The sequence below is a fragment of the Limanda limanda genome, chromosome 6 (genome assembly GCF_963576545.1).
Source record: "Limanda limanda chromosome 6, fLimLim1.1, whole genome shotgun sequence".
NCBI lineage: Eukaryota > Metazoa > Chordata > Actinopteri > Pleuronectiformes > Pleuronectidae > Limanda > Limanda limanda.
In genome coordinates, this window is record NC_083641.1 from 21,143,800 (window position 1) to 21,169,639 (window position 25,840).

The 25,840-nt window shown below is 41.6% G+C and overlaps 1 protein-coding gene across 2 annotated transcripts in view; it reads right to left on the minus strand.

Moving 5' to 3' along the window:
* Positions 1-2,047: 2,047 nt before the first annotated feature.
* cadm1b (cell adhesion molecule 1b) overlaps positions 2,048-25,840 on the minus strand; it is a 135,194-nt gene continuing 111,401 nt past the window's right edge. For both annotated transcript variants that reach the window (XM_061073591.1, XM_061073592.1), the window contains exons 6-11: positions 21,283-21,441; positions 19,571-19,667; positions 18,728-18,900; positions 11,762-11,812; positions 2,322-2,450; positions 2,048-2,166 (exon numbers count right to left, since the gene is read on the minus strand). In XM_061073591.1, coding sequence (XP_060929574.1) covers positions 2,048-2,166; positions 2,322-2,450; positions 11,762-11,812; positions 18,728-18,900; positions 19,571-19,667; positions 21,283-21,441 — 728 coding nt within the window. The remainder of the gene's footprint in view (positions 2,167-2,321; positions 2,451-11,761; positions 11,813-18,727; positions 18,901-19,570; positions 19,668-21,282; positions 21,442-25,840) is intronic.

Sequence of the window (25,840 nt, forward strand, 5' to 3'; positions counted from 1 at the left end):
GATAGTAAAGGAAATGTAACTGATTCATGTCTGCAATGACTGAACCTCTTCTTACTCAGGTAAGGCCAAGGCCAAAATAAAATTTTTGTATAGCAAGCAAGGTTCATGTGTGGATATATGCAGAAATACCTTCATACCTTGCACCTCATCTGAAAGGGTATGTCGCTGAAAGTGTGACACTCTTTCCTCCCTTTAACATAATGCAATCAAATAAAACAGATGAAACATTGGAAAATAAAATAAATCAAAGTCCTTGTAACATTTAATGCTTACAGCTTAATACGCTGTATTATCTGATCAAAATAAATCGTTTAGAGAGGAGCACTCTGAAAAGTGGACTCTCCGCCTTTGTTGTATACAAGTGATTTCCATTGTATACATGGACATTGGCATAATTATTTTATTCGGCCCAGGGTCAACCATGTGGGTGGTATGAAAATGTGAAAATAGAACCAGAAGCAAGCACAGCAGGCCGTACTAATACCTAGCAAATAGCACATTTAAATTTTTTTATTTTTTTTTGATTTTATGATCAAAGCAGCAGGACTGGTGTCTCTTTCAGGCACCACAGAGTATCTGACCCTGCAGCCAAAATCATGTCTGCCAACAGAGAAGACGTTTTTTTGGTTCGAATTATTAGAGCATTGTTTTCTGCCATGTTTTTGGTCCACCCATCCCATGGATGGAAAAAAACGGATTTTGATGAAAATGGTCACTGAAAACATAATATAGATCAAGACTTTGAAGAAAATTCCATTTTGGGAAATACACTTTTTCACTTTCTTGATAAGAGCAGGGTGAAGAGATTGATAACCACTCTCATGCCTGTACGATAAAGATGCTAGCTTAGCTTAGCACAAAAAACAAAACAGCTAGCCTAGCTCTGTCCAAGCGAAACAAATCCACTTACGAGCGTCTCTAAAACTGATCCAAGTGTTTTTTCTTGTCTTTTTAACTTTTACAGAATCATAGTGTTAAAATGACACACAGTTTGAAGTTTAGTGCAGTTTAATGGTGCGTTGTTAGTTATTGTATTTTTATTCACTATTGGAAGCTAAGCTAATTAGCTGTTGGCTGCAGTTTCATGACCAGCTGCAACAGACCGTGGGAAACCGAAGTGAATGTTATCTGCAAAAAAATTAAATAATAATCCTGATATAGAGATTTAAAATGAACAAACATCTCAGATTTTCTCTACAGAAATTTGAATTCCATATTATGGCACATAACAGCTGTCAGAAGGATTTAGACTGTACTCCACAACACCCTAAACAAACGCTAAACTGACCTCACACCTAATCGTCTGTTGTTTTTCTTGAATCCATCGAGGGACCGGTTGAACTTTGCCGTTTGGTGTGAAATGATACTTAACAGCACTCCTACTTCACTGTCAGGAACAAATACATTCTAAAATAACCATGATCACTCACAACTGTTACATTAGTAATCAACACAGTGACCTTGAAGACCTTGTGTCCTCACTCGGACCCGGTGAGGAGAAACGTGTTGACACTGTCTTCCAGTTAATGAACTCTTGAGATAACTCAACAGAAAGAAGAAGGTGTGGATGAGCTGGCTCCTCAGATCTGCGAACATGAGCCAAACGCCAGCTGCAGCACACACAGACAAACACCAGGCTCGTTTAATCTCCTCCGAAAGCCAAATGCAACAAAGGATCAGGTGTCTATACATGGAAAGAAAATCCAATCCAACAAGCATGTGACGGGGGAAAATAACCAACAAAATAAACAAAAGAAATAGAACAAGGCACAAAATTGTCTGTAAAATAATTGAACTGTACAGAACAGGCCCCGGCAGTCCAGGAAGGGTCGGATAGGAGACTCAGCAACGCCTCTTATTACTACCTTGGCCCCGGCAGTCCTACTTCCAACTCTTTTCCTTCTTCTCCTCCACTTTAAATCTCACCCTCCCTGCCCTCAAGCCGTCTCGTAACCAATCAAGAGTTAGACATAATGCTCCTACAGCACCACCATCACCACCACCATCACCAGCAGCATTCCCACCCGTCTCTCCTGGCCCGTCCAGTTTAGATATAGTACTCCTTCTTCTCGTCTGTGTTGTTGTGTCCCCCCTCCGCGTTGATGATGGCCGTGTCCGCGTCGGCCGCGTCGTCCGCCCCTTTGGCTTCGTGCGTGAAGTAAGTTCCTGCAAAAAGAGCGCAGACAAATTAGCCACCACACCTCCTCCGCCTCCTCATCCTCGTGTGCACTTCAATCCCATCGCGCTCCACTTTCAACAAAAAACACTTGAACTCTGAGATGTGTTCATGATCAAGTATGATTGCGTGGCCAGTGCTTTACCTTTGTGTCGGGCAAAGTATCGACCAAGAACAATGAGTGCACAGAGGATGGCAAACATCACCACGGCAACCACTCCTCCAATGACAGCATGGTCAATTTTCTGCGGTGCCCCCTCACCGGCTCTGGAGTCTGAAAACAGGACAATAACGGTAAATAATTTTATGATCAGAAAACCCTCTCAGTCAGTCACAGGGCTACAGTAGTAAATAAATCACACAGACATGGAGTATACTCAAAGCTGAGGCCATTTCTGCTAAATAAACTATTTCTTTTGTTCTCAATCCACCTGAGAGCTCCCATAAAGAATATCAATTAACACGACACAGCTCTTTTGTTGTGTTGTAAATCAATGGAGTAAAAATGACATTTTGTTATTTTACAAGTGACAATTCGAAGAATATTCATTAACAATCTTTGTGCTAAGCTAATAAGCCAGTGACGTGAACAGTTATAAACCAGGCATATATGTTGAAGGCAGCTCTACCCAGGTCCCTTGAGTGAGCGGCGCTGGAAAATGTTTTAGGTTGGTTATTTCACCATGAACCCGTCGACACAGTCTGCAATTTCACTGAGAGTTCACACACTGTAAAATACATTGTGATTTAAGAGGCCATTTCTGGAAGTCATAGAGCTCAATCACCAGGAATAGACACGAGTTTGGAAATAAATTGGCGCCTGGAGTCCCCAAGCGGAGAAATACGTGGCTGCCTCAGGTGTCAGCGAGTATCACTGTCTAGAATTTAGCCAGATTTATCAGAGCACCACAGACGAACAGGGCAAAAAAAAGAAATTTTAAGCTTTTAAATTTCCAGTCTCAGAATAGTTCAGAGACATTCATCAATAGTCTATATCTGTGCACATTTGCACTGATGGAGGAGTGGCTGGTGAGGGAAGGGCTGCGCTGTTCTTTGCTGCATGAGAGAGCAGCTCAATTTTCCATCACTCACTAGTCATGCTCCGGACTTGAATGATTTTGATAAAAGACGAATGGAGGGTGCAGAATTTCTCAACATGGCGACGTGAAGCGAAGTCGAGGAGCTTAGCGACACGTTCACATCTCAACCTTAAACGACACCCAATCTAAGTTGCATTCAATTAGCAGCAGGACACGTTGGAAGTGGGATTGCGAGGAAACTAATTAACGAGGAAAAGTTTTGTTTCGGTTGAGCACGTCGTTAGAAATGGACTCGTCTGCACGGAGCGAGCCACAGCTGCGCGTCGCTGTGTGTGTGGAGCAGGGATGTGTGAGGTTTGTTTACTGTATCGGCGATGCCAGATAGCACAGCCCAGTCCCGGCGGGAGGAGAACGGCTCATGCTCCATGCTAATGAACATACAGCCGCTAAATGGCCTGTGTGCAGCTCTGTCTCCTCCCCTCCCCCTCTCAGCCTCCCTACACCTCCATGCCCTCACCTTGCTCACCGCTGTCTCCCTTTTGACACTTCCACCAGGAAACATGCAGGGTCTCAGCCCCCTCCGCTCGCAGAGGGAGAGTTTTATTTAGCCGAGAGAGAAATCTGGCCAGAGTAAGCGCTGAGACTCTTATCACAAAAATGTCACAGAGGAACTTAAAATCCCATAACACCTGCAGTATCGACTGCTATGGTTGGTTGCATATCATGTTGCCTATATCGAGTTTACTACTGAACAGGAAGAAGCCACAGAAACATCAAATTTAACGTAGCACACACAAGAAATGTTTCGGTCACAGTGTTGCTGCATGAGTGCATTATAATGTAAGGAGGTTATGAGACATGTTACATAATGCAATGAAATGAAGGTCTTAGCTGTTTCGTAACATGATTTTTAACATAAAGGTCATGCGGTTATATAATATAATGTCTTCTGTAGGAGGATCAGAGTGAAAACAATGATGATGGTATTCTAGATTTCACATTTGAAGGTGTTGGTTTTTTTGCAGTGGGTGTAAAAACATTAACATCTGACAACAATGTGAGGTTTAACATTATTTTATCATAACAGCAGGGGAAATCATCTGCTCTGCGCGAATAGCAACTTCACACGTCCAATTAACACCTGCGTATAATGTGCTATCTGAGCTCTTTGTTTAAAGTTAAGCTAAATAATGACATTATTTTCAAGATAATCACTTTTCATATTCAATATTTCACAAGATTCTATCGGTGGAATTATGGGAAATGTTTTTCTGGCCCATAATAATGTCAGGATGTGTCTGCTGCATCAATTTGACAATTTTTAAAAAGGTATCACATGACAAAGATGTCATACCCAGCTCACATAATAATAACCAGGAGGTTAAAGTTAAAATCTAAACCACCATTATTTATTATCACACACTTAAAAAAAAAAATCTGTATCTTCTGTTTACCTGAAGTGTGATAAGTATCAGACAATGGATGAGTAGATCACTGGATTAAAAAATTATTAATTTGTAAAAATGTTTAGATTAAAACAGACAGCTGCGCATTATGAGACCATTATATAATTATGCTTCCTCTAATATGCCTCAAGCCGCTGTTGCAACAAGCTGCAACCTCATAAGCAAACATTGCTGCTACAAAAAAAGACAACTTTAAATTAAATTGAAGACTTTTAATACTTTATGCAACCTTTTTCACTTTTGGCGGGGGAAACTTAATTAAATGCGTTTTGAGACATTTCTACAGAAACCGTTTCTGTGAGATGAGGTGAAGAAAAGACCAAGGAAATCCCTGTTAGTAAACCTTGACAAAAATAAATAAAAAAAAAACAAAACACACACACCAAGTAGATCACTGTAAAATCTGATAGTTTGACAGATGATAAAGAGCAACAGACTTTTTTTTATAGATCAGAAGAATCATTTTGCTGAACCAGGCTGGTTTGAAAAGAGAGCTTCTCACAAACAAAGGAATAGTTCACCACAATAAAATAATGTCGTTATTATGCTGTCATATATAAAAACCCAGATATATAACAGAGCCAGTTGATTGCAGGATTCAGGATACTGTACCAAGAGGGCTGACTATAAGATGGCTTCTTTATACAGTCCCCTGGTTCGGTTGGATCAGCGTCTCTATGAGCAGTTCTCCTGGACCTCGATTAAAAAAAATTGTATTTTGTCCAATCCCTGTATTTTGGAATCGGAGTGAAAAGGAAGTTCTAGGCTCCAGAGGGGCAGATGTGGATCTCCGACCTCAACAAGAGCAGGTTTTATTCACCAAATGTCATGTTTCCATTACTTTCATTCCACCTTCTTCCTGCGTTTAATTAGTTTGTCATCCGGTGCTCGAACACATCCAGGGATCAGGAGTGTGATTCCCTGTGGCCGTTCATGTTCAATACATATGCATTCATAATACCACCAGGGGCTTAGAATAGAGAGAGCCTCCAAATGACAGGCGGTGTTATTACTCCGGCCTTTGTGGCCTCACACTTGAAATAAGTAGAATTTGATTATGTCTGTAATGTAGCCGGTGTCCATACCGCCAGCGCAGCCTGGCTCACGGGTCGATCGGGGAGTGCTGACATGCCCACACCGCCGTCCTGACAGGATGTGCACAGCCGTGGGGATTTATGGGGGAATAAAGAGGATTTGCAACTGATGCTCGTGTCTGTGCGGTGGTGGAAGCTGCTTCACTGAACTCCCAGCGCCACATGCTTTACAGTCCCACCTTTCTGTCTCTGTACTGGAATGACTAATTGCCACTCTGGCCAGTATCGGAGCGTCCTGTCAGACTTATCTGTCACCGCGGAGATCTGAGCTGTGAACTTGTCACCAGGCTTATTACACGGAACATAATTTCAGTTTTCCCGTCTTTTTTTTTCACTTTCTTTTATTAGTTATTTTCTGGTCACAGAACGAGACCTATCACGCACATGCAAACACACGCGCCATCCCACACACACACAAACACATTACAATTTATAGATGTAATTACATGGACATAATTGAAACAATGACTCTCTTGCATTGGTAGAGCAAAGCCTTCACATGCACTGAATAGCCTCTCGCAGTAAACCATTCATGGACAGTAGCAGGACAATGGGGCGGCGCTGCAGAATCGGCTCAGGGAGTGTCTTGCAGCATTGAACTGCCGACATCCGTGGCTTTTGTATTTGTTGTCGTTCGGAAAGAGGAACTGAACTTAATGAGATGAGCACTCATGGGCAATCTCACCCCAATAATTTTTCTCATTGCCGTTGTTGAAGACCATCAACGCAGCACAATGTTGCCCTCGGTTGAATTTCAATGCCACTGCACGGCCATTTAATAGATTCCCAGAGTTCTTTGTAACAAGCACAACAATGTACGAACACAACGTCTGACTAACTAATAAATTGGCAAATGAATGGAAATTGTGGAGTGAATTTGAACCGCTTGGCTGTTTGTTGTGTCTTTTGAGATTTTCACATTTCCGTGTACAAAGGCAGCTCGCACCCATCTCCACTTCGCGCTCCCTCTTCAACTTCTTTCCCCCCCCGAGTGGAGATCAGGGCGAGGAACAAGGTTGACAGAATAACAGAAATCCCTCCTCTGCTCCTACAGTCGCCTTAAGTAAGACGCCACAGAAGAACACCTTATCTGCAGAGAATGAGTCTGACACAAATTGAGTTCATTCGCACATAACATTCAATCTCCAAACCCATAATGTGATAAGTAGAGCTCTCGTTACCATTTACAACTGCTCCATGAAAAAAGAAAGAGAGCTCAATATTACTGCAATAAATAACTCTTTTAACTTCAGGGTGGGTTGGCATTACTAACTTATTCCCTTGAGACCAATTAAAATGGACCATTATGATATTTTCTTTCTTTAATGACTGTTTAGAAGAAAGAAAAAAAACTGCAGGTCAGAAGAATCTCAAAATCGTCCTGAATCGGAGTAAACAAATGTGAGGAAAAAACTAATTAGCATTTCTAAATGATTCTTTAATTCTTCCAATGAAATACTTCAAAGACAAATGATACAAGTGAGAGTTAAAACAGCGCCTGTGGATGTTTATTGACTAATTATGTTGAATACTAAATGCACTTGGAGCAGTCTTTGTTGAAGTCAATAGCGTACATGGAGCTGAAGCTGGAATCCCAAGACTTAACAGCAGTGGAAACCTGCCAACACCTAACATGTACCAGCGCTGAAGGAGGAAAACAGCAAACAGAACATGTATGAAAACCTGCCAGAAATGGATTCCTAAAACGCCATCTGATGCTAAATCACACGATTTAACTCACGCTGGGGGAAAGAAAAATCCCACGTTTTTCATAACAAAGGCGTCAGAATAACCCTGAAGTCATGTATGTACTCTGTGCTCCGCATGTTAAAGGCATTAGGATCGACAAATCCCTGACAGCTTAACCAATGCAAGCAATAAAAAACTTAATTATGGTTGGTGGTATTATAAAGTCTGATGGGTGCAGTATGTAAGCCTGACTCAACTTCATGTGCAGTGTAATGTTTGCTTGCGAAGCCATTATTGGTTGTTATTTTACACCCAAGTACGATCCATAAACCGGAATAATGTCGAGCTCAGAGAACTAGTTTCCCTCTCTAGTCCTGATGACCACTCAGAGCTCTTTACACTACAGTTTTGCTATTCACCCACAGACACATTCATACAGTGCATCGATGTGCAGCACTTCAACCCACAACATTCATGCACTGTCGGGCAATTTGGGGTTCAGCGTCCTGCCCAAGGACACTTCGGCAATGTAAGGGTGTTTGGTTTCAGGGGATGTGCAAGAGTAAGAACAGCACAAGCATTTGAATGAATAGAACAGATCGCAAAATACCCTGAAACTGATTGTTGTATTTCATATAATAATGGCAGTTTAATAAACTAGAAATGTTATGTAAGTCTGAACTGTACTAACTTATCTTTTACAGATAACAGATAATGTTTGAAAGGTAATTGTTGTGTTTGTGTTTTTTGTACAAAAGAGAGATGTAATTTACTCTTACACTTATTTCTGACTGATGTGCACTGGATCAAGATAAATTAACTTGAAAATCATAGCACAGAGATCATTATATAAATGTCTGCAGGTATTAATTTCAGGTTACAAAATGCTCCAGCAACCAAATGCAACACAAACTACACAAATGATAAGAGCAGAATAGGAGATAAGATTTTTCAAAGTGACAGGGATGATGTCTTCAGTTTATCTAGCTGCGGTCCAAACAGCAGTTATCCCTGGACTGTCGATCTGTGGGTCTTTCCAGTCAAGTCTACAACATTATTCCTTGTTCCTTGTCGTTTCCTCTGGCTCTTCTCAGAAAGCCGGGGGAGGGGGGTTACTTGAGGCTTAGCCGGGATATGATGTCCCTGCATTGCATTGAATTGGATCATCTCTGAGCATCTGACGAGCTGGAGCATTATTGCCACAGACTCCCTTTACTCCTCCAGAGCTGGGGATTCTGGGTAAACTCGACCCTCTGCCCAAAAGAAATACAACCACTGACAAAAGACTTGTGCAGTGTGATTTTTTCCTGTGGTGCTATAAGCGCCTACTGTCCATCTTGAACACTTATATTTCTCAGATGTCTGAGTGTTTGCCTGTTTGGCAGTGAGAGAAGAACGATTTCTGCCAAGTTTCTCTTGATGCAACACGTCAAATAAGTTATTTTCCTTTAGTAAATATTGTTGGCAAAATTTTCATCCTTTACTTTCCTGTTAAATTCCAGAAACCTTTCATCATGATTTCCTAAAAGTTTGCTTTTATTAAGATGCAAATTACAGGGAGATTTCATATAAAGATCTACGCCATTTGGTTCTATTTGTAAGGGAAATTTTAAAAAGTGTAAGTTCAGTATAAGTTAAAAATGGTCCATACATCAGTATCCATTGAAAATTCACTATATTAAAAGCTGAATATCAGCTAATTTGGGCATGTGGAGAAAAACAAGACCTAAAACTTTCAAACACACGAAAGACGTGACTAATCTGCACACACACACATACACACACACACACACACACACACACTAACATAATTAGGCCTTCAACTGGCACTTCGGTTTCAACAGGTACAAAGAGGAAAACCTTGAAAGTTAAATTGTAGCATTTTGAACAAAACCTTATTTTTCGGATCAATTATGATTCAAACAGAGAAGGAACTGAGTTAACAATATTCATAAATCCCCTTTCATGTTTTCTTCCATCCAAAGGGAAAACAGACGTGCTGCTTGTGTGGATTAGGGAATGACCGCAAGCTTATTCTGTCCATTCAGTTAATCCATCCAGTAAAGAAACGTAAACGTGTCCTACGTTCGTGGATTTAAAATCTACAAACAACTAAATCTACTTCATTGAATTCCAATTAGCTGACATGGCAGTTGCTAATCTTCCCACGGTCACCACATAAAAATGTTCAAATAAAAAAATTGATACAATAATAAAAGCAAGGTCCAAACAACAAACACACACACACAAACACAAAATCTGATCTGCAAGCATCTCATGCTCATAACATCAACACATCCATAAATAATGTCAGTCAATTATTCATTACAAAATATATAAAAAAATCAATGAGTGTGGCAGATGAATGACAACTACTTATTACAGTACAGTACAACTAAACCCATAACTATGTAATAATATCCATAAAAGTGATTTAAATAACCACAAGCTCAGCTGATTGTCTTTTATACGATTGTTTCAAATTATAATCAGTTAGTTGGTCAAATAATGAGGGTTTCTTTTGTGATAAACTTGATTTATATCTGGTGAGAAGTGTAAATGTATTGATTGCAGCTTTAAAATTAGGGCCATATATAAGTAGTGGTAGTTCAGTGGCCTCTGATTACAGCAGAAAATCACAGCATGGTGGTGGCAGCCTATTCACGCCCGGGTTATACTGTATGAATAAGAAATCACGCCGTACACTTCCTTACAGGCGAGAGGGAAATGCTATACTGTGCTGTTATGCTGATTAAGGTAGCGCAAAGCAATCTACCGCGAGCCAGCTTAGCATTGCCCCTGTGACAGGGTATTTAGAAGAGTAGTGAACTGCAAGAAAGCTCAATTACATCCTCCCAGCATGTACTGCATAAATCATGGTAAATCCTCTTTCAAGCCTGTCTTTCGGAAATTACTGGAATGTTACAGCAGAGAACACAGAGGCGGCTGCATCAGTGTTATTCCGAGGAGAGGAGCTTAGGATGGAAATGCAGAGTAATGCACAGCTCCGCAAAAGCAACTTCCTGTTTGACTGGGCCACACCCAGACAGAGAGAGAGAGGGAGGGGAGAGAGGGAGGGGAGAGAGAGAGAGGGAGAGAGAGAGAGAGAGAGAGAGAGAGAGAGAGAGAGAGAGAGAGAGAGAGAGAGAGAGAGAGAGAGAGAGAGAGAGAGAGAGAGAGAATGAAATGATGCCGTTCTCCTGCAGCATGATCAAGGACACGCCGCGAAAAAACTCAGACAGGAAAAGAAGCAGGTTTGAAGTCCAAGTCTCAAACGTAAAGAGGCAATTAAAAAAAAAAATGCAAAGGCGAGGTGAGCTGTCAGAGTGATCGTCCACGTGACGACAGACAGATCTATTTTTGACTCTTGACTCTATTTTTAATCTAAATAAAATACATAACAACGAAAAACTAAATTGTCAGATGAAATAAACGTGGTAATACATTGTATCCGACCTCATTACAATAGCAGAGTTTATGATGCAGCATCACATCGGGTTTCACACTTATTATGTGAATGTTGCTGCTCTACATTTTCATGACTGCATGAATTGCAGAGCGGTCATGACAAAAGGGCCAAACCTGCCACATCTCTAAAGCAGCTATTGATGAACTGATCTATTCTTTAAGGATAGTTTTTGTATTGAAATGTCACATTTTGGCATATCCAAATGCCAACTCCCAAGGTTGCCTCTGCCATCTGCGTAGCCTTAGTGGTGCTTTTGACATAATAGCATTTTTTTTTTTTTTAATGGTTAATATTGAAATAAAAATTTGCCACAGAGATAAATCAAAGTCTTAAATAGTGCTCACAGAAGTTGTCAAAAGGTTACTCGGCTATAAACAGTGAATGAAGCGCCTTTCATTTATTTCACACGTCACTGAGAAAATAGTTATTGATGTTTTTTGGCCTCTCAAAGACGAAATGTGACTGGTATTTGTCCGGGAGATGCAAAGGGCGTTATAATATGACGGACGGGCCGGTTGAGATATGGCTGCAGATGCTGATAAGATAGCAGGACAGCAAAGCGCAGGCTCTACATTTTTTCTCTGATCAAACATGTGACTGGAAAGGGCTATGACAGGTGTCTCTGCGCCGCCTGTCTTCAATGTCACCTATCGGCAGCACCATCTGATTAGAACTGGTCACCCGCAGACTGTCTCAGCCTCAGGTACAATGCTTTTCTGTCCCCTAGCTGCGGGTCATACATGCATGCAATCACACACACACACACACACACACACACACACACACACACGATTGCTGAGAGGGACAGTAGTGGGGGCATACAGTACCTTGCGTGTTGACTGGGTTGGTGGTGGGTGTGGGGATAGTAGTGGGAGCATCTAGATGAAAAGAGTCAAAAAAAATAAAGAACATGTGTAAGAAATAAAGGACGACACGTGTAAAGGAGTAGACAAAGGTCATTGAAGAGGCTGCACTATAAAACCATAACATGCACATGTTCTGTGCTGAGGTGATTTTGAAGAGACGACAGCTGCTTCCAGATGTGCTCCACAGTTTCTGCGGACTTTTTCCGACCGGCCTCGTACTAGAAAAGTCCAAAGAAATCCAGGAGAAGTCGATGTGTGAACCCAGCATGGGATCCCCCACTGGATTGAGTGAGTGGGGGCGGGGGGGTGGTTTGACGCCTCTAACGCGCAACAGACAGAGATTAATAAAAAATAAATATCAAGATGTCAAGAGAGTTTTTGGTGACAAGATCCGACACCAGTGTTGTCAAGAAAATCACGTGATCCACGCAGTGAAGTGAACACATCACTTCCTGCCTCTGCCTGCTGCACCCGGCTGCTCCACCTCTCACCTGAGCAAAGTGGAGGACTTGTTGATGTTGTGTAGGCGTCTGTGCAGAGAACCTCCGGCTGCGTTGTGCATGTGTGAAAGGCAAACTCGGGGTAAAACAATCTGTAAACTAACCAAAGCCAATTCTCCGGATTTTACCCGTAGGTCACGTCTGAAAATGGGTGAGGAGTCGGTGCTGGATGCTCTGTGAGGCGGGTTGGCTCATCTGAACACTCAAACAGGTTTTGCTTGCTGTGATCATTCCTCCAGTTAATACTGTCCCTTAAGAGTTCCCTTCTTAAAGCAATTTCAATGTAAGTGATGGAGCTAAAATGAGGCTTCAATAGTCTGAGTCATCGATCGAGTGGATGTCTCCCAAGGTTGATGCACTTTGGGGTAAAAAAATCATTTTAAGATCTTTTTTGTGTTAATATCGCTCCACAGAAGCTCAGTACAGAAAGTCCATCCAGGAAACGAAAATGGGAATTTGGTACTACATAGAAATACTTTCTCTAGAAGCTATGCACGTATTTTGATCACCCAAGAGAAAAACTTTGAGATTAATTATACCCAGAATGCATCTCTTTGGTTTGTTATAAAGAGGAAGGAATGATTTCAGTCTGAATAAAAGTGATGGATGGGGAAAAGATGACTGCTACAAAAATGAAATATAATATATATAAAAAGTCAACCGCCATAATCCTTAGGATTCATCCTCTGGTGACCATGATTATCCCAAAACATATCAGAATAAACAATTATTTTACTGTCCTGGTACTGTAGGACAAGTTAGGGGATCACATTCACATTCATTAGGATGAATCCTCTGGGGATCATTAACCAAATATGGGAATCTATCTATAACTTGTTGATATATTTCTGTGAACACCTGGAAGACCATCAACAGAGCCACACTATTCTACCATGTCCAAAAATACCAAGACAACTTGGGCTGTATCACATTAAACTACTGGATTTATTTTATTGATATGTTTTCAAATTAACAGTGAATAATAATTTCTGCCAATCCTGGATAGCTGTTGCTATTTTCCACGGTTTCTCTCCATAATTAATATCAAACGACAAATTAAACTATTCTGGTGGCCTCCCGCTGCAGCACAGCAGAGCTCCAGGCTGCATCGTCCACCCGCACTGATTAGATCTGGTGCTAACCCTCAAAGAAAATCATCAGAAAGACAAAATGGAGGGCAATTCAGGTGTGCCGTGGTACTGAGGAGGGCTGAAAGCTTCCTCGTCAGGGGTGTATCTGCCTGGCTCTGGTGCAGAGGAGATAGCACAACCCCTTGCTGTGGGAGAGTCACAGCAGGGGAAATTAGCTGGCTGTCTCCATGCCTTTACTGTCTGCACTCCATCAAAAGAAAGCAGTGGGGGACCACACACTCCCAAACTAATGATAAAACATCAAGGACAGCATAATGTTGCCGCCGGGGATGGAGTGTACGGGCGGAGGTAGTGTTGACTGAGGTAGGGGGGTATCAGGGTATCAGGAAGAGATTCTGCTCTGACAGTATTTGAAGAGGGGGGTGGGATAGATTTCCTTCCCTGTGACTGAAGGCAGTCTGATAGCTGAAATGTCAGTGTCTGGAAGAGGGAAATTGGCCATTCAGGGAAGAGGGTCTTCACAAAGGCCAGGATAGGATGTGGCACATATAATATCCAGCCGAACAAGAATTCTCCATGGGCAATTTCCAGGCTGGATGACTCTGGGCTCAGCATTATGAGGGCTGAAATATGAGTGTGTTTTGGAGGGGCCGTATTTTCAGGGAGAATTTATATCACTGAGGAATTTGATATGAGAAAATTTAACCATAAAGAGAAACAATGTTGGAGAAATTGTTTATCTACGCTTGCTTAAACCTGCCTGTCTACGACAACAACAACAACAACAACAGGATGATATTTTTCTTCTTCTTTTTCTCTATTTGTTTCTCTTGCTGTATCGCTCCGTTTACCTGACATGTCGCATAGCATTCCTCAAAAACACAGGGTCGTTACGTCTTATCTATTTTATTCTTATTGAGACAAAATAATCTTGAGATTTAGTGCTGATAGCTGTTTCTCATTATTTTGCATCATTATTTGTGAAAGTCACAGGGACAGCCGCTCATGAGTCATGTCTTCTCACATTGTATCAAAAACCCGGATAAACCCCAAATTTCCACTGGCTTGAGATTCTTTGACTTCTTGTCCGTGGAAGATTTATGGGTCAAAAAGTCAACTGTGGCTGAACTGAGTTGGTAACAGCCGCATTGGTCTCCTGCCAACAGACAGTATGTTTGAGTTATAGAGAGACAGGCCCCTGTCTGGCCAACGAGTCTCCCGCACCCCCCCACACACTGGCCAGGGGGCACAATTCACCGCCTGCTGCAGACACACCCTTGCGGACAGCAGCATGACAAGACTCTTTCACAGGCTTTGTTCGACCAGCGACACATCCTCACAACACATTCACAGCAATGGGGAGTTGATTTGTCGTGGATTTACATCGGTCTCACACCTGTCGGGGCTGCCGCACTGTGAAAGGTCATTCGTCTTTTTGAAAAAGAAGAGCCCTGAAGTAGACGGTGGCAGAGGGATGGACGGACGGAGAACTGAAGGACAAACGGGCGACCTTTTATCAATAACCCTCAACAATAACATAATTAACTCTTTAAAATAATGAGTTTGTTGCATGCAGTTGGTTGAATGAACAGGTATATGATGGCTTTAAAAGTTTATAAAACTAAATGCCAGATAGATAAAATGCCAGATTTTGTAGACACATATGAGAATGGGGTTTGCAGGAGTTAGTAGGAATGATGCATTAGTTCACGGTTCAGGTTGCACTAAACAGGTTATCATGGTAAAACCAATCTACGTTGCAGAAACACACAAGGATTAAGCCACTGCAGCAAGCGTGATTAGTCAGGGACAACAAACCCTCATATGGACCACAACAGGATTTTTTTCTGGCATTAAATCCTCGACAAAAAGAGGTGTGGGAGTTGCAGACATAATTATACGCAGTTATGAACACCTCTTACCAAGCTCCTGTGTCTCATTACAGGGAACTGAAGTCATAGAGCTTTCCAATCCTCCTGCACCACAGAAACAGTGTTTGATGGAATCTGTTAAAATATGTGAATAGCACGTTGCTAATCGAAGGAGTCGTAGCCAAAGGCACAAACACTGATGATAAAGATACTGTAGGTTGCAATCCTCAACGAGAGAACATTCGCTTCCTATTGCTTTTCAATCATTCATGCAAGTGTTATGACGCACAAGACACACATCTTTCACAAGTTCTCAAATAACTACAATATTATAATACTACTTCAAATATCTGCATTTGACACGACACAATCACACAATCAGGGGATTCATTCCAGGAGAGGCTGCGTTAAATTCTTGGTTCCAGAAGAATCTTCGCACAACAGTTTAGTCATGAAAGCTTGAATAAGTCTGCCTTGAGTAAGCGATTTGCCGGGATGTGTCGTCCTTTTGTTTGGGAGCGATCATTACTGGGCCCATTGGGGACAAGCAGATGTCATCATCTGCCTGGCAGAGCACGATGATGAATAACCATGGGGCGGCGGAGTTAGGAGACTCACAGGAAACCTATGTCACAGTGGCAAAGTCACACATGTGAAGTACACAGATTCTTTCTCTGAACATCAATCTACATGCAGACCTGCTGAACGTCAGACATGGGGCTCAATGGTGTGAGTGTGTGCTGGGAGACTTTTTATTTTTTCAAGCAACTGAAAATACTTCCGCGATGAGAAAAAAGCAGGGCCTGTCCGAAAGCTGTGTACCTTGAGATTGAGATTTGGATTAGTGAGGCCCTGCGGTGTTTGAACAGTTTTTAAGACATTCGTAAAACACCACATGGTTTCTCTTCCCGCATTTTCCTCACATCAACAACACCTATCTACTAAACCAGTCAGAAGCCAGTGATGACATTTTTCATATTTCCAGGAGTAGAAATTCAGTCCCTAGTTATTTAAACATAATGCATCCGCAACACTCCCAGTTATTCTTCTGTGATTTCTCCTGACTTTTTTGGTCTCCTCTGCCCAAGACCTTGTCCTTCCATTAAAATGACTGCTTGCCCTTCGATTAGTGTTGACATGCAAACTGTATTTCTTTTCTAAATGCATTCCACCAAAACAACCAGAGTCCAAACGATAGCACCAGTCTACAACCTGCAATCGTCTCTATCGCAAAAACCTCAATGAGCCTATTTTCAACAGCTGCTTACAACATTACATGTTATTTGGGTTTTAATGTGACTGCTGGTTCCGGTGACTAAATCTAACAACATCTAAAAATCTGTTAGATGTGTGTGATGTATAAAATATTATAACCCACCATTGAATGTTTTCACCAGAAACAGTGTGACAATTTTTGGAAAGGTGCACATTTCATTTGATTGCTTTATTCTCTAAGCAGCATGACTCCTCACACCTGCCTGAAACCGTCGACAGATATCCGACTCTGCCATAGCAGTGAGTTCTGGAAACATGAATGTTCATTATAAAAAGGTTTCCTGGAGAAAATACTTTTGCTCAATAAAGAAAAAAACGTACAAGCTGAATCAATCCCCACAGACTGGATGATAGTCATAATAAGTTTTTTCCCCCTCAACATATGACGTCTTTAGTTGGGATACAAGATTGACTACACCAGGTTAAGATTTTTAATTAAATGCATCCATTCTACACACATGATAATTACACTGGAGAAGCAGGGAGTTTGTGCAGAGGAGTCACCTTTTCTCCTTGTTCCGTGTACGGTCTCTGGGAGACAATGTTCTCGGGACCCAGGCAGAAACAAATTGAAACTTGGGAGCGAAATACAAAACGTTCTTCTAAACAGCAGGGAGCAGGCGCTCCGAGGAGAGAACGCTGAACTCTCCAACAATGGCAGCACCTGCAGCACATTTGTTTCCCCCTCGTCCTCATTCACCCCTGCCAGCCACCAGAAATAGGGAATTAAGGTCCGAGGAGTGTGTACTGCATAGACGTCACGTTTCATGATTTGTGAATGATGAAGTCGTCCTCGTTCTCAAAACTTCAAACAGTTGCCTCCTGCTGTTCATGCTTTGGGATTTAAGTGCAAAGATGGCTGGTGCACCTTTAAACAGTTGAGTTGTTTGCAAAGACGTTGAAACTATATTCAGATATTGTGGAGTGAATTCAGTGGCGGTGGAAACAGTAACTGCATTTCCTTGTATTACTAATGTATTTGATGTATTTTGGATTTTTTTCTATCAATTGTTGTGTTTTGGGATTCTGACACTCCCAATAAAAATATTAAAACTGCTATGCGTGTACCACGAGTGACATTCATATAAAGGTAAAATGAAAAGGTGGCATCACTGAAAGGCGGGTGACACCAAGGGGATCAAACCATCCACGACATTTCCAGTCTAGTCCTGGGAGAAATCGTCCTATTATTGTCCTTTACTGGTTGGCTGCAGAGCACATTGACATTCCACCCACTTCAATGTGAGTCAACAGCACCAGAGCCCATCTCTTTATCATAGAAAGTAAAGGTGAATAGTCATATCCAGGAGTCAAGTCATAGTCTTCATGATTTGCTTTGAATTCATTTTGATTTTATGGAATACACTGTATGTGAGGATGTGATGAAGCCTAATCCTGGTCTAAGCTGGCAGTGTCCTCCTCCTCTGTTCAACTGCCCCGAGCTTAGCCCCAAAAGAGGATGCAATTACAGTTCCAAGGTCAGTAGAAATATTTAGATATGTTTTGAGCAGGAGGATAACAAACTGTAAACAGTGCATGAGAGTGGTGCTGTAGTCTGAAAGAGCAATAGTGAAATGCATACTTAAATGTAGAAGAAAACGATTTTTAAAAATATCAGTCTTAGAATGAATCTATTGAAGGGGGAAATAAAAACGTTGTACACCAGCTCATACGGCCCCTTAATGTCAGAAGTGTGTAAGAATGAGACAATACAGACTCTTCCAACTGATCCATTCTCTACTCCAACATTTTAAATATAAATCTACCAGGAGAAATCTCACTTGCTGGGTTTCTAACACACTAGTCCAAAGCCAACAGCCACTTTATCCTTCTCTTTGCACTCTGTACGGTTCAATCTCGTCTTTGTGCATTAACAGCACAGCCGCAGTTCAAATCTCCAACATAAATTGGGAGCACTGTGGATTTGTCATCTGCAGCCACCTTCTGTGATTAAGCCCCCTGTTCCTCTCACTAATGGCTTAGATCCATATATGTTTGAAATGTGAATCTGTTTACTGCACAAACGCTGCAGTAAATCCGTATCGGTGCAATACAATCCTCTGACTGCCAAAGCTGCAGTTGGTAGTTGAGTCTATAAATCTCAGTATATCAGCAATACGGGCTGAATTCTGGTGTAATAAGAGTGATGGAGGCATTTAAACACGGGGTGCAATGAAAAGTAATACCTACCATATACATAGAGGATGTAGTCGTCGTAGGCCTCGCCCACCGTGTTGGACGCCACGCAGCGATAGGTGCCGTTGTAGGACTTGTTCAGGTTCTCGATGTAGAGGTCGGAGCCGGTGACCACAGCGTGAGACGGCACATCATCGTCCACCCGGAGCCAGTTGATCTGATGGGGACTGGAGAGAACAAATACCACACGCGCATCACTCAGGCGCTGTCTATCCACGCTAGAAATCTGAAATAAAGGTCAAATCTGAGATGGTCTGAGGAGGGGCCACTGGCGGGGCCTGTCTAATGATGTCCTTCATACAGCGTGCTAACAACTGTTAACATTTAAATGGTATAATGAAATGTGAAGGTGAAGGGGAATGTGGCAAATGGTAAATGGACTGCAGTTAGATTGAGCTTTTCTAGTCTTAATAACCACTGAAAGCGCTTTATACTACAAGTCACATTCACACTGACATATGGCCATTCTATATTCTGGGTTTTTCCTGTCACACACAGATCCCCAAACTTCGCCCGGATGGAACAGACATCAGGTTCAATATAGACGCTTCAGCAGCTCGTCCATAGTAAAAGTACTTTAAAGTACTTGTACAAGTAGTTTACAATGTACTTAATAGAAAAATACAAGTCTCATTACATACTTACCTACATTTAAGTTTGACAAATAGGCTGAATTCTGTTCAATGGAAGTGGATTACCCCCCAAAACACAAATTAAAAGTATAGTTTAAGATATAAGAATTGCAAAAATCAGACATATGTGGACGAGCCCCTCCACCTGCTGATATACAATATGAAATGATGTATCAGTACATGTAGTTTATCCGTGAACACTCACTGTGGTTTTCCCCCTGCGATGCACGACAAGTCTAGATTGTCACCTTCTCTGGTTAAACCCTCAGGATATGTAACCACAATCTTCACTTCTGGTTTATCTAAAAGGGAAAGAAGGTGAGTAGTTACAGAGATCCGGTGTCAAAAGTCATGAATACAACAGATTTTTTATTTTTCCAACACCTGCAGCTAAAAGAAAAAGGTGAAATGATCGTGGGCTCTGAGGTGAAGCGCTGAGAGAAACAGACGACTTAATGAAACGATAATGCTGTGAGTTCAGTCGACTTTCAGTGAGTCTACATTCAGCGAAAAGTTTTTTTTCCTCTTATCAATGCTCACCAAAGATTACCAAAATGTCAAGCGATTCCAGTCAAGCTCCCTCTTTTTCCTTGAAAGGTCAAACAAAACAGTTGTCTACCTGAAGAAAAAATTAATATTCTACCCAGACTACAAAAGGATACCATAACCTTTCTTTGATGTTTAACAGTGTAAGGTAGCTGGTGTTACCTCTTCAATCAATGCACCATTTAAAGAACACCTAAACATCATCTGACACCAGAGTAAAAGTTTTCACTCCCCTGTGGGGATTGTATTTTACAGGCTGCTGGGAGATTAGAATGACAGGACTGTATGATCTATGGAGAACCTTGCAGACAGTATAAATCCTATAGTGCATCGATGATCCAATACAAAGTGTGTGCACCAGACACACTTTATCAGAAAGAGTTTACTTTCTCCAAGTTTCTAGTTGTTCTTCATCTGTGTGTGGCAGTTTATTATAATTGGTCTTCTCTCATTGGTCATTCTATCTTCAAGCCCCTTTTCCACTGGTCAAATTAACATTTGGATTTTATCTGTAATGGGCATGGACACAATCGGCTTTCACAGCCCGGTCAAATGACTTTGAAGTGGACACAGGTTTTATTCCAGCTCCGATCGGCACTGTGATGGAAACCTGACACCTGGGTGACCACGCTAATTTGGCAAGACAGCGAGGTGAGAGAGCAGTGAGGCTAAGTTCTCCACTAGCAAAGGCAAAGTAGGCAATCAACCTTTTTGTTGACTCGTTTCGGGTCATTTTGTTTTTCTTTGTAGTTGTGTCTTTGTGGTTGTTTTACAATGTCGGTAGTCGTTTTGTGCATCAATTGTAGTTACATTGTTTATTTAACATCTCGTTTTTTGTCTTTTTGCATCTTGCACAATTCAGTTCACTTCTCTGTTTGGTTATGTTGCGTCTTTTTGTGGTAGTTTGTGTCTCTTTATAGTTTCAATATTTGATTGATTTCCCCACGACAGAAGTTTACAGTTATTTCAAACAGAGACTCTGACCTGGTGCCCAGTGGGACATTAAGGACAGCCATCCAAGCTACATTTGTGGAACTTATGTCAATTTTAAATTTATGGTAATAGAGATTAAGAGGGAAAATGTGCATGTTATTTTTTTTATTCTTGTAATCTTTACATGTTCACAGATTATTGTTGGCATATTAAACAAAAAAATTACATATATTTTATCTGCTTGCAGTTGAAAGTAAATTTGGTGCCCCCTAGACTGTGAGTTGACTAAATATCTGAATTTTATGCACCTTTGATTGATGAGATGTGCCTCTTTAGACCCATGCTATCAATAAATGCCACAGCCCCATCAGAGAGTAGTTAAGCTCCCCAGACACAAAACAATCTCTGGTGCCGTAAAAACAGTTTTAGGTCACTCACATAGCACTTCCAAGTGTCTTTGAGCCAGGAGGTCCTTCACAGCTGGGTGGTCAATGATGCAGTCCACTGGTACTCCATCATCCTCTTTGGTGACAGAAATTTTTACCCGGCTACTGACGGTAAACATCCTGTCATACGTCTCCTCAACGGTTGTCTCCCCTAGAAAAGTCATCACAAGCGTGAGATGGGAAAAAGGTTAATGGCTAAACCGCTCAAAAACAAATCTGAAATCCTGCAGGCGCCTCAGCCGGCAGTGACCGCGGCGAGCAAACAGTCGTGGCTATTAGGAGCACATTACCTGTCAAACTGCGGTGCTTTCAAATTGCATTTACATTTAATTCATGACTCGGTGATGTGGTGTCCAAATGAGACTTTGGAGGATTCAGGTGAGCCAGAGGCCTCCGGATGTGATGAGAGCGGTGAGGAGCGGCTGGGTCATATACTGTAAGCCTGATAATGAATGCCTGTGCAGCTTGAGGGCTGAGCATTGTAGGGGCTAACCCTGCAGTAATCCGCTGCCCACTAGGCCCTAGGCTGTCAGAGGGGCATTCATTTAGAGAGTATTACAATGCCACAGGGGCATGGCATTAGCCGCAGTGCTGTGTGTGATGGTTTACTCGCACTTAATGAAGTGAGGAAATAATTACAGCCCCACTCTGACCTGCAGCACACTTCCATTTCAGCCTTGTCGCTGGGGAGCCCGGCTTGGACCCAGGGCAAAACCCTGTTGTTCCACAGTTGATGATCACCGGTACACACATATGTGGCCTCTTGATGGATATTAACCCCATGTAACACACACCCACCCACTCATCCACCCACCCAAGAGCTGCCTACATAAAATCTAAAGTACTGGGATCAGTGAGTGGTCAATGCGCTTGAGGGCATTAAATTTGACCACTCTGCCAAGTGCGGTGAGAGAACAGGCTGTTTGCGAAGCACAGCGACTGTTAGAGAAGAGTGAGTAAGTAATAACAGGAACATAATGATAATAACAGCGGGAATAAAAGGCGCGACTGTGATGAGAAAACAGAAATAAAGGACTTTTTGTTTTAGAAACTGTGAGCATCTTTGTTCTTGCTTACAGACTCAGCCAGATGGCAAACAGTTCATTTATTAGAATGTGACCACATTAACTCCCACAGTGAGTAAAGACATTACAAGATGTAGAACATCGACTGTACTCAAGTTATGAAAATGTACAGCTAATGCATAAAAAGAAGCTAGGAAAATAAACACTTTTTAATGTCACATTTACATAAAAGAGTTCTTCAATTTTTAAATAGCAAAAGAACAACATCATTTCCTATGAGGAGCTATTTAGACAGCACGCAATCACAAAGACCAAACAAGTACGAGTTTACGAATGTGAATATCAAGACACATTTGACACCTACGAAGTTGAAGAAACATTTCTTCTCAGCACCTCTACAGACCAATGAGAGTTTGCGGGTTCTGCACCACAATGTAGAACTGAATTTTTTGGACAGATACTTCAGATGTCGAACCTTGAATCGGTTGGACCCAGACTCTCAGTTTGGAGTCACAGATCCTAATGCTCCTACAGGCAACAACTTTTGCTCTCCACATCTGCTCCAGCTGTTCTTTCAGCCCCTGGTACTTCTCAATCTTCTTGGCTTAGTAGCATATCATCCACTCAGTATCCAGAGTGTGTCCATGTTGTATCAAATTGTGTACTCATATGATCTGCCACGTCTGCACCACACTTGATGAAAACTTTGCAGAAAATAATTGTATAACTGCAAGTTTCAACAGAGTGTCTTCAGTGCAATGTCAATGATATGTATGATGGCCCCATTCTATCTCATGCTGCCTTGTCTGCAGCGTCCCCAGATGTCGTGCCTCTCATTTGGCCTCTGCACCACGCAAAGTACCAAAGGGACAAGCCAAACACATCTCAAGGTCAGGGAAATAGCACTGCTCCCATTCGTCCCAGTGCTGTCACGGAAAAAAATAATTTGATTTCTAGTATTAATTATTTTTGGTTCTGATCGTTCTCGGAAAAGGAATTTTAATGTGAAAAACGTCTTAACGTCGTGCGCACTGGTTTGAAGATCGGACTCGTGTAGATGAAGCCATTATCATCGTACAGGCCAACCGACGCTTGTCAATTATCAGTGTCAACCAAACTCGAGACGAGGAAAACAACCGTGGATCAGGTCGTGCAAGGACTTCAATCTGAATGCAGAGGAGATTTGAGTGTTGCAGCAGAGATGTCAAATCAAACGCTCTTGTGAGCATCAACCACCGATCAATCCCAGCGCAATCAAGCATAGCCTCTTCTCAGGGTGACATTTTCTTTCAGTCGGCTTCTGGTGCCTGCCATCGCTCTCTGCAGAGCTGCAAACTGATCAAGCCACTGCACTGGCATTACCGTTAATAAAGCGGGGCTATAATTAAGATCATATGAATGCCAAAATGGCACTGGATCAATACGAAGTTATACTTGTGCTATTATACGAGTGCATTTTAATTATGTGTTTCGTATGTGATTACAAACTTGAGTACAGAGTACTGCTTGGAAGAAGTTGCTGAATAATTTACTAATGTTTGAAGCTGAGTTAGAAGCCATTCATTCCTTCAATGAAACTTTTTCTTTTAAGTTGCCAGGTTCGTGGAAGATCTTTACGAATTAAAGACGAGCGAATCAGGCTGGAGTAGGTCTTTTTTCACAACCTGGCAACCCAAAAGAAAAAGTTTCCAGTTCATCTATACAGCCTTAGATTTAGAAAGTATTTATTACAGCTTATAAACAGTATTAAAAAATATATAGATAAAAGTACACTTTCTTTTTAATACTTGTATCTGCTAATCAGGGAAACCATTGATTAGATTGATGCATTAGTTTAAATCATTTTGAGATTTTTGTTTCTTATTACTTAACCGTTGCTTTACATATCTTTACAATTTTCCTTACATCAATTTATGTGTGTCCTACCACATTTTATTTTATTTTTAATATTTCAAACGAGTAAAATCTTATTTCATGGTAGAGTTGTGCGCAGCGCATTGATTCGCTCGGCCCCTCATCGCCCCTCTCTCTCTCTCTCTCTCTCTCTCTCTGTCATGGTCGGACTGGCTTAAAAGCCACAACGCATTTGTTCTTTGCAAACAGAATTGACGTACGTGTGTATTTGCATATAGAGCAGGGAAGTGAGATCCCATCACAAGTGGTCAAACGGGACTCGTCCTAATACCAGGTGACGTCCTCAGAGGAAGTCACTCGTGAACAGATTCACCCAAGACACATGTTAATGTCACGTATGAACAGGGTGTGTGTCTCCCATCCTGTATCTGTCAGTAGAGGACAGAACTTACACTCCTACTGTGTATCTCAGGAGCTCCTCCACCCACAGTTAACTTACGGACATTCCAGCAAAAACTGAAAAGATGAAATATTCCAAAATTGAAACCGACACCATCATTTTTTTGTCGAATGGAATTTGGTCTCATATCATGTAACAACTTTCAATGAGTAAGTGATGTGTTCTTTAACTTTTTTGTTGGGTACAAGAGTGTCTTCTGTAGCATGAAAATACACATGTATAATTATTTATTCACCTACTTTACTTTTTTATTTATGCTTTTATTTAATCTGCTAAGAAATCCCCCCCCAAAAATACCAGAAATTTGATTGTTGCCATAATGAATGTTAAAATCTGTCTGAATATTCAATTTTAAACTTTGCTTGCCACCAAATCAAAACAAAGTATGTCTTTCTTTTAGCGTTTTGTTAAATGTCTTCTATCTATCTACTCAGAATTCTGATTAAATATCATGTGATTACATTTCACGTAATCACATACAAATGTTAAAAACACATCGTTTAAATGCAGCTGTCCGATGGAACAAATCTCCTCCTGTATTTAGCAGCAGCAGCAGCCGAGCTCTGGGCTCCGCTACATTTAAATAATATTGCAGCTGTCATTTATGCTAATGGGCATTTCGCCACCTTGTGTGTTGAGTCTCTCTCAAGCCAGAGCCCATCAGTCCTGCGCCTGCCAGCATGATAAATGGTTGCGAGACCAATTCGGCCAATTTTAAAAGTGTGTTTAAATTAGCCAGCAAATTTCTTTCCTGGCATCGCAGCTGCCTTGCCCACGCGGAGACGTGAGACAAACATGATCACAGAGATTCTACGAAACCAGCGCGATGTGTGCTTTTTAAATCTCAGTACGTGCAGGAGCTAATGAATTGTTGAGCACGTCCATAATGAGTAGTGATTTGTGCTTCCTGGGGCACAGGAGGACGTGACTCCCTGGCTCTCCTTATGCAGCCACTGCCACTACGGATTAGCCCCACTCAGCATGTCAGACATGGCATTTCGCTGATCCAACCGTTCTGTTGTCCCTCCCTCCCCTTCACAACACTCCACAACTCATAAACAGAAATTGACTTCAACTCCTGTAGGGAACACTGGAGGCACAGATGGCATTTAGCTTCAGATTCGCTCTTGTCTAAATATTTCATCTCTCAACAAGCCAAATGAATCCACTCCATTCTAATACATATATAATTTGACAACAAGCCTACAGAT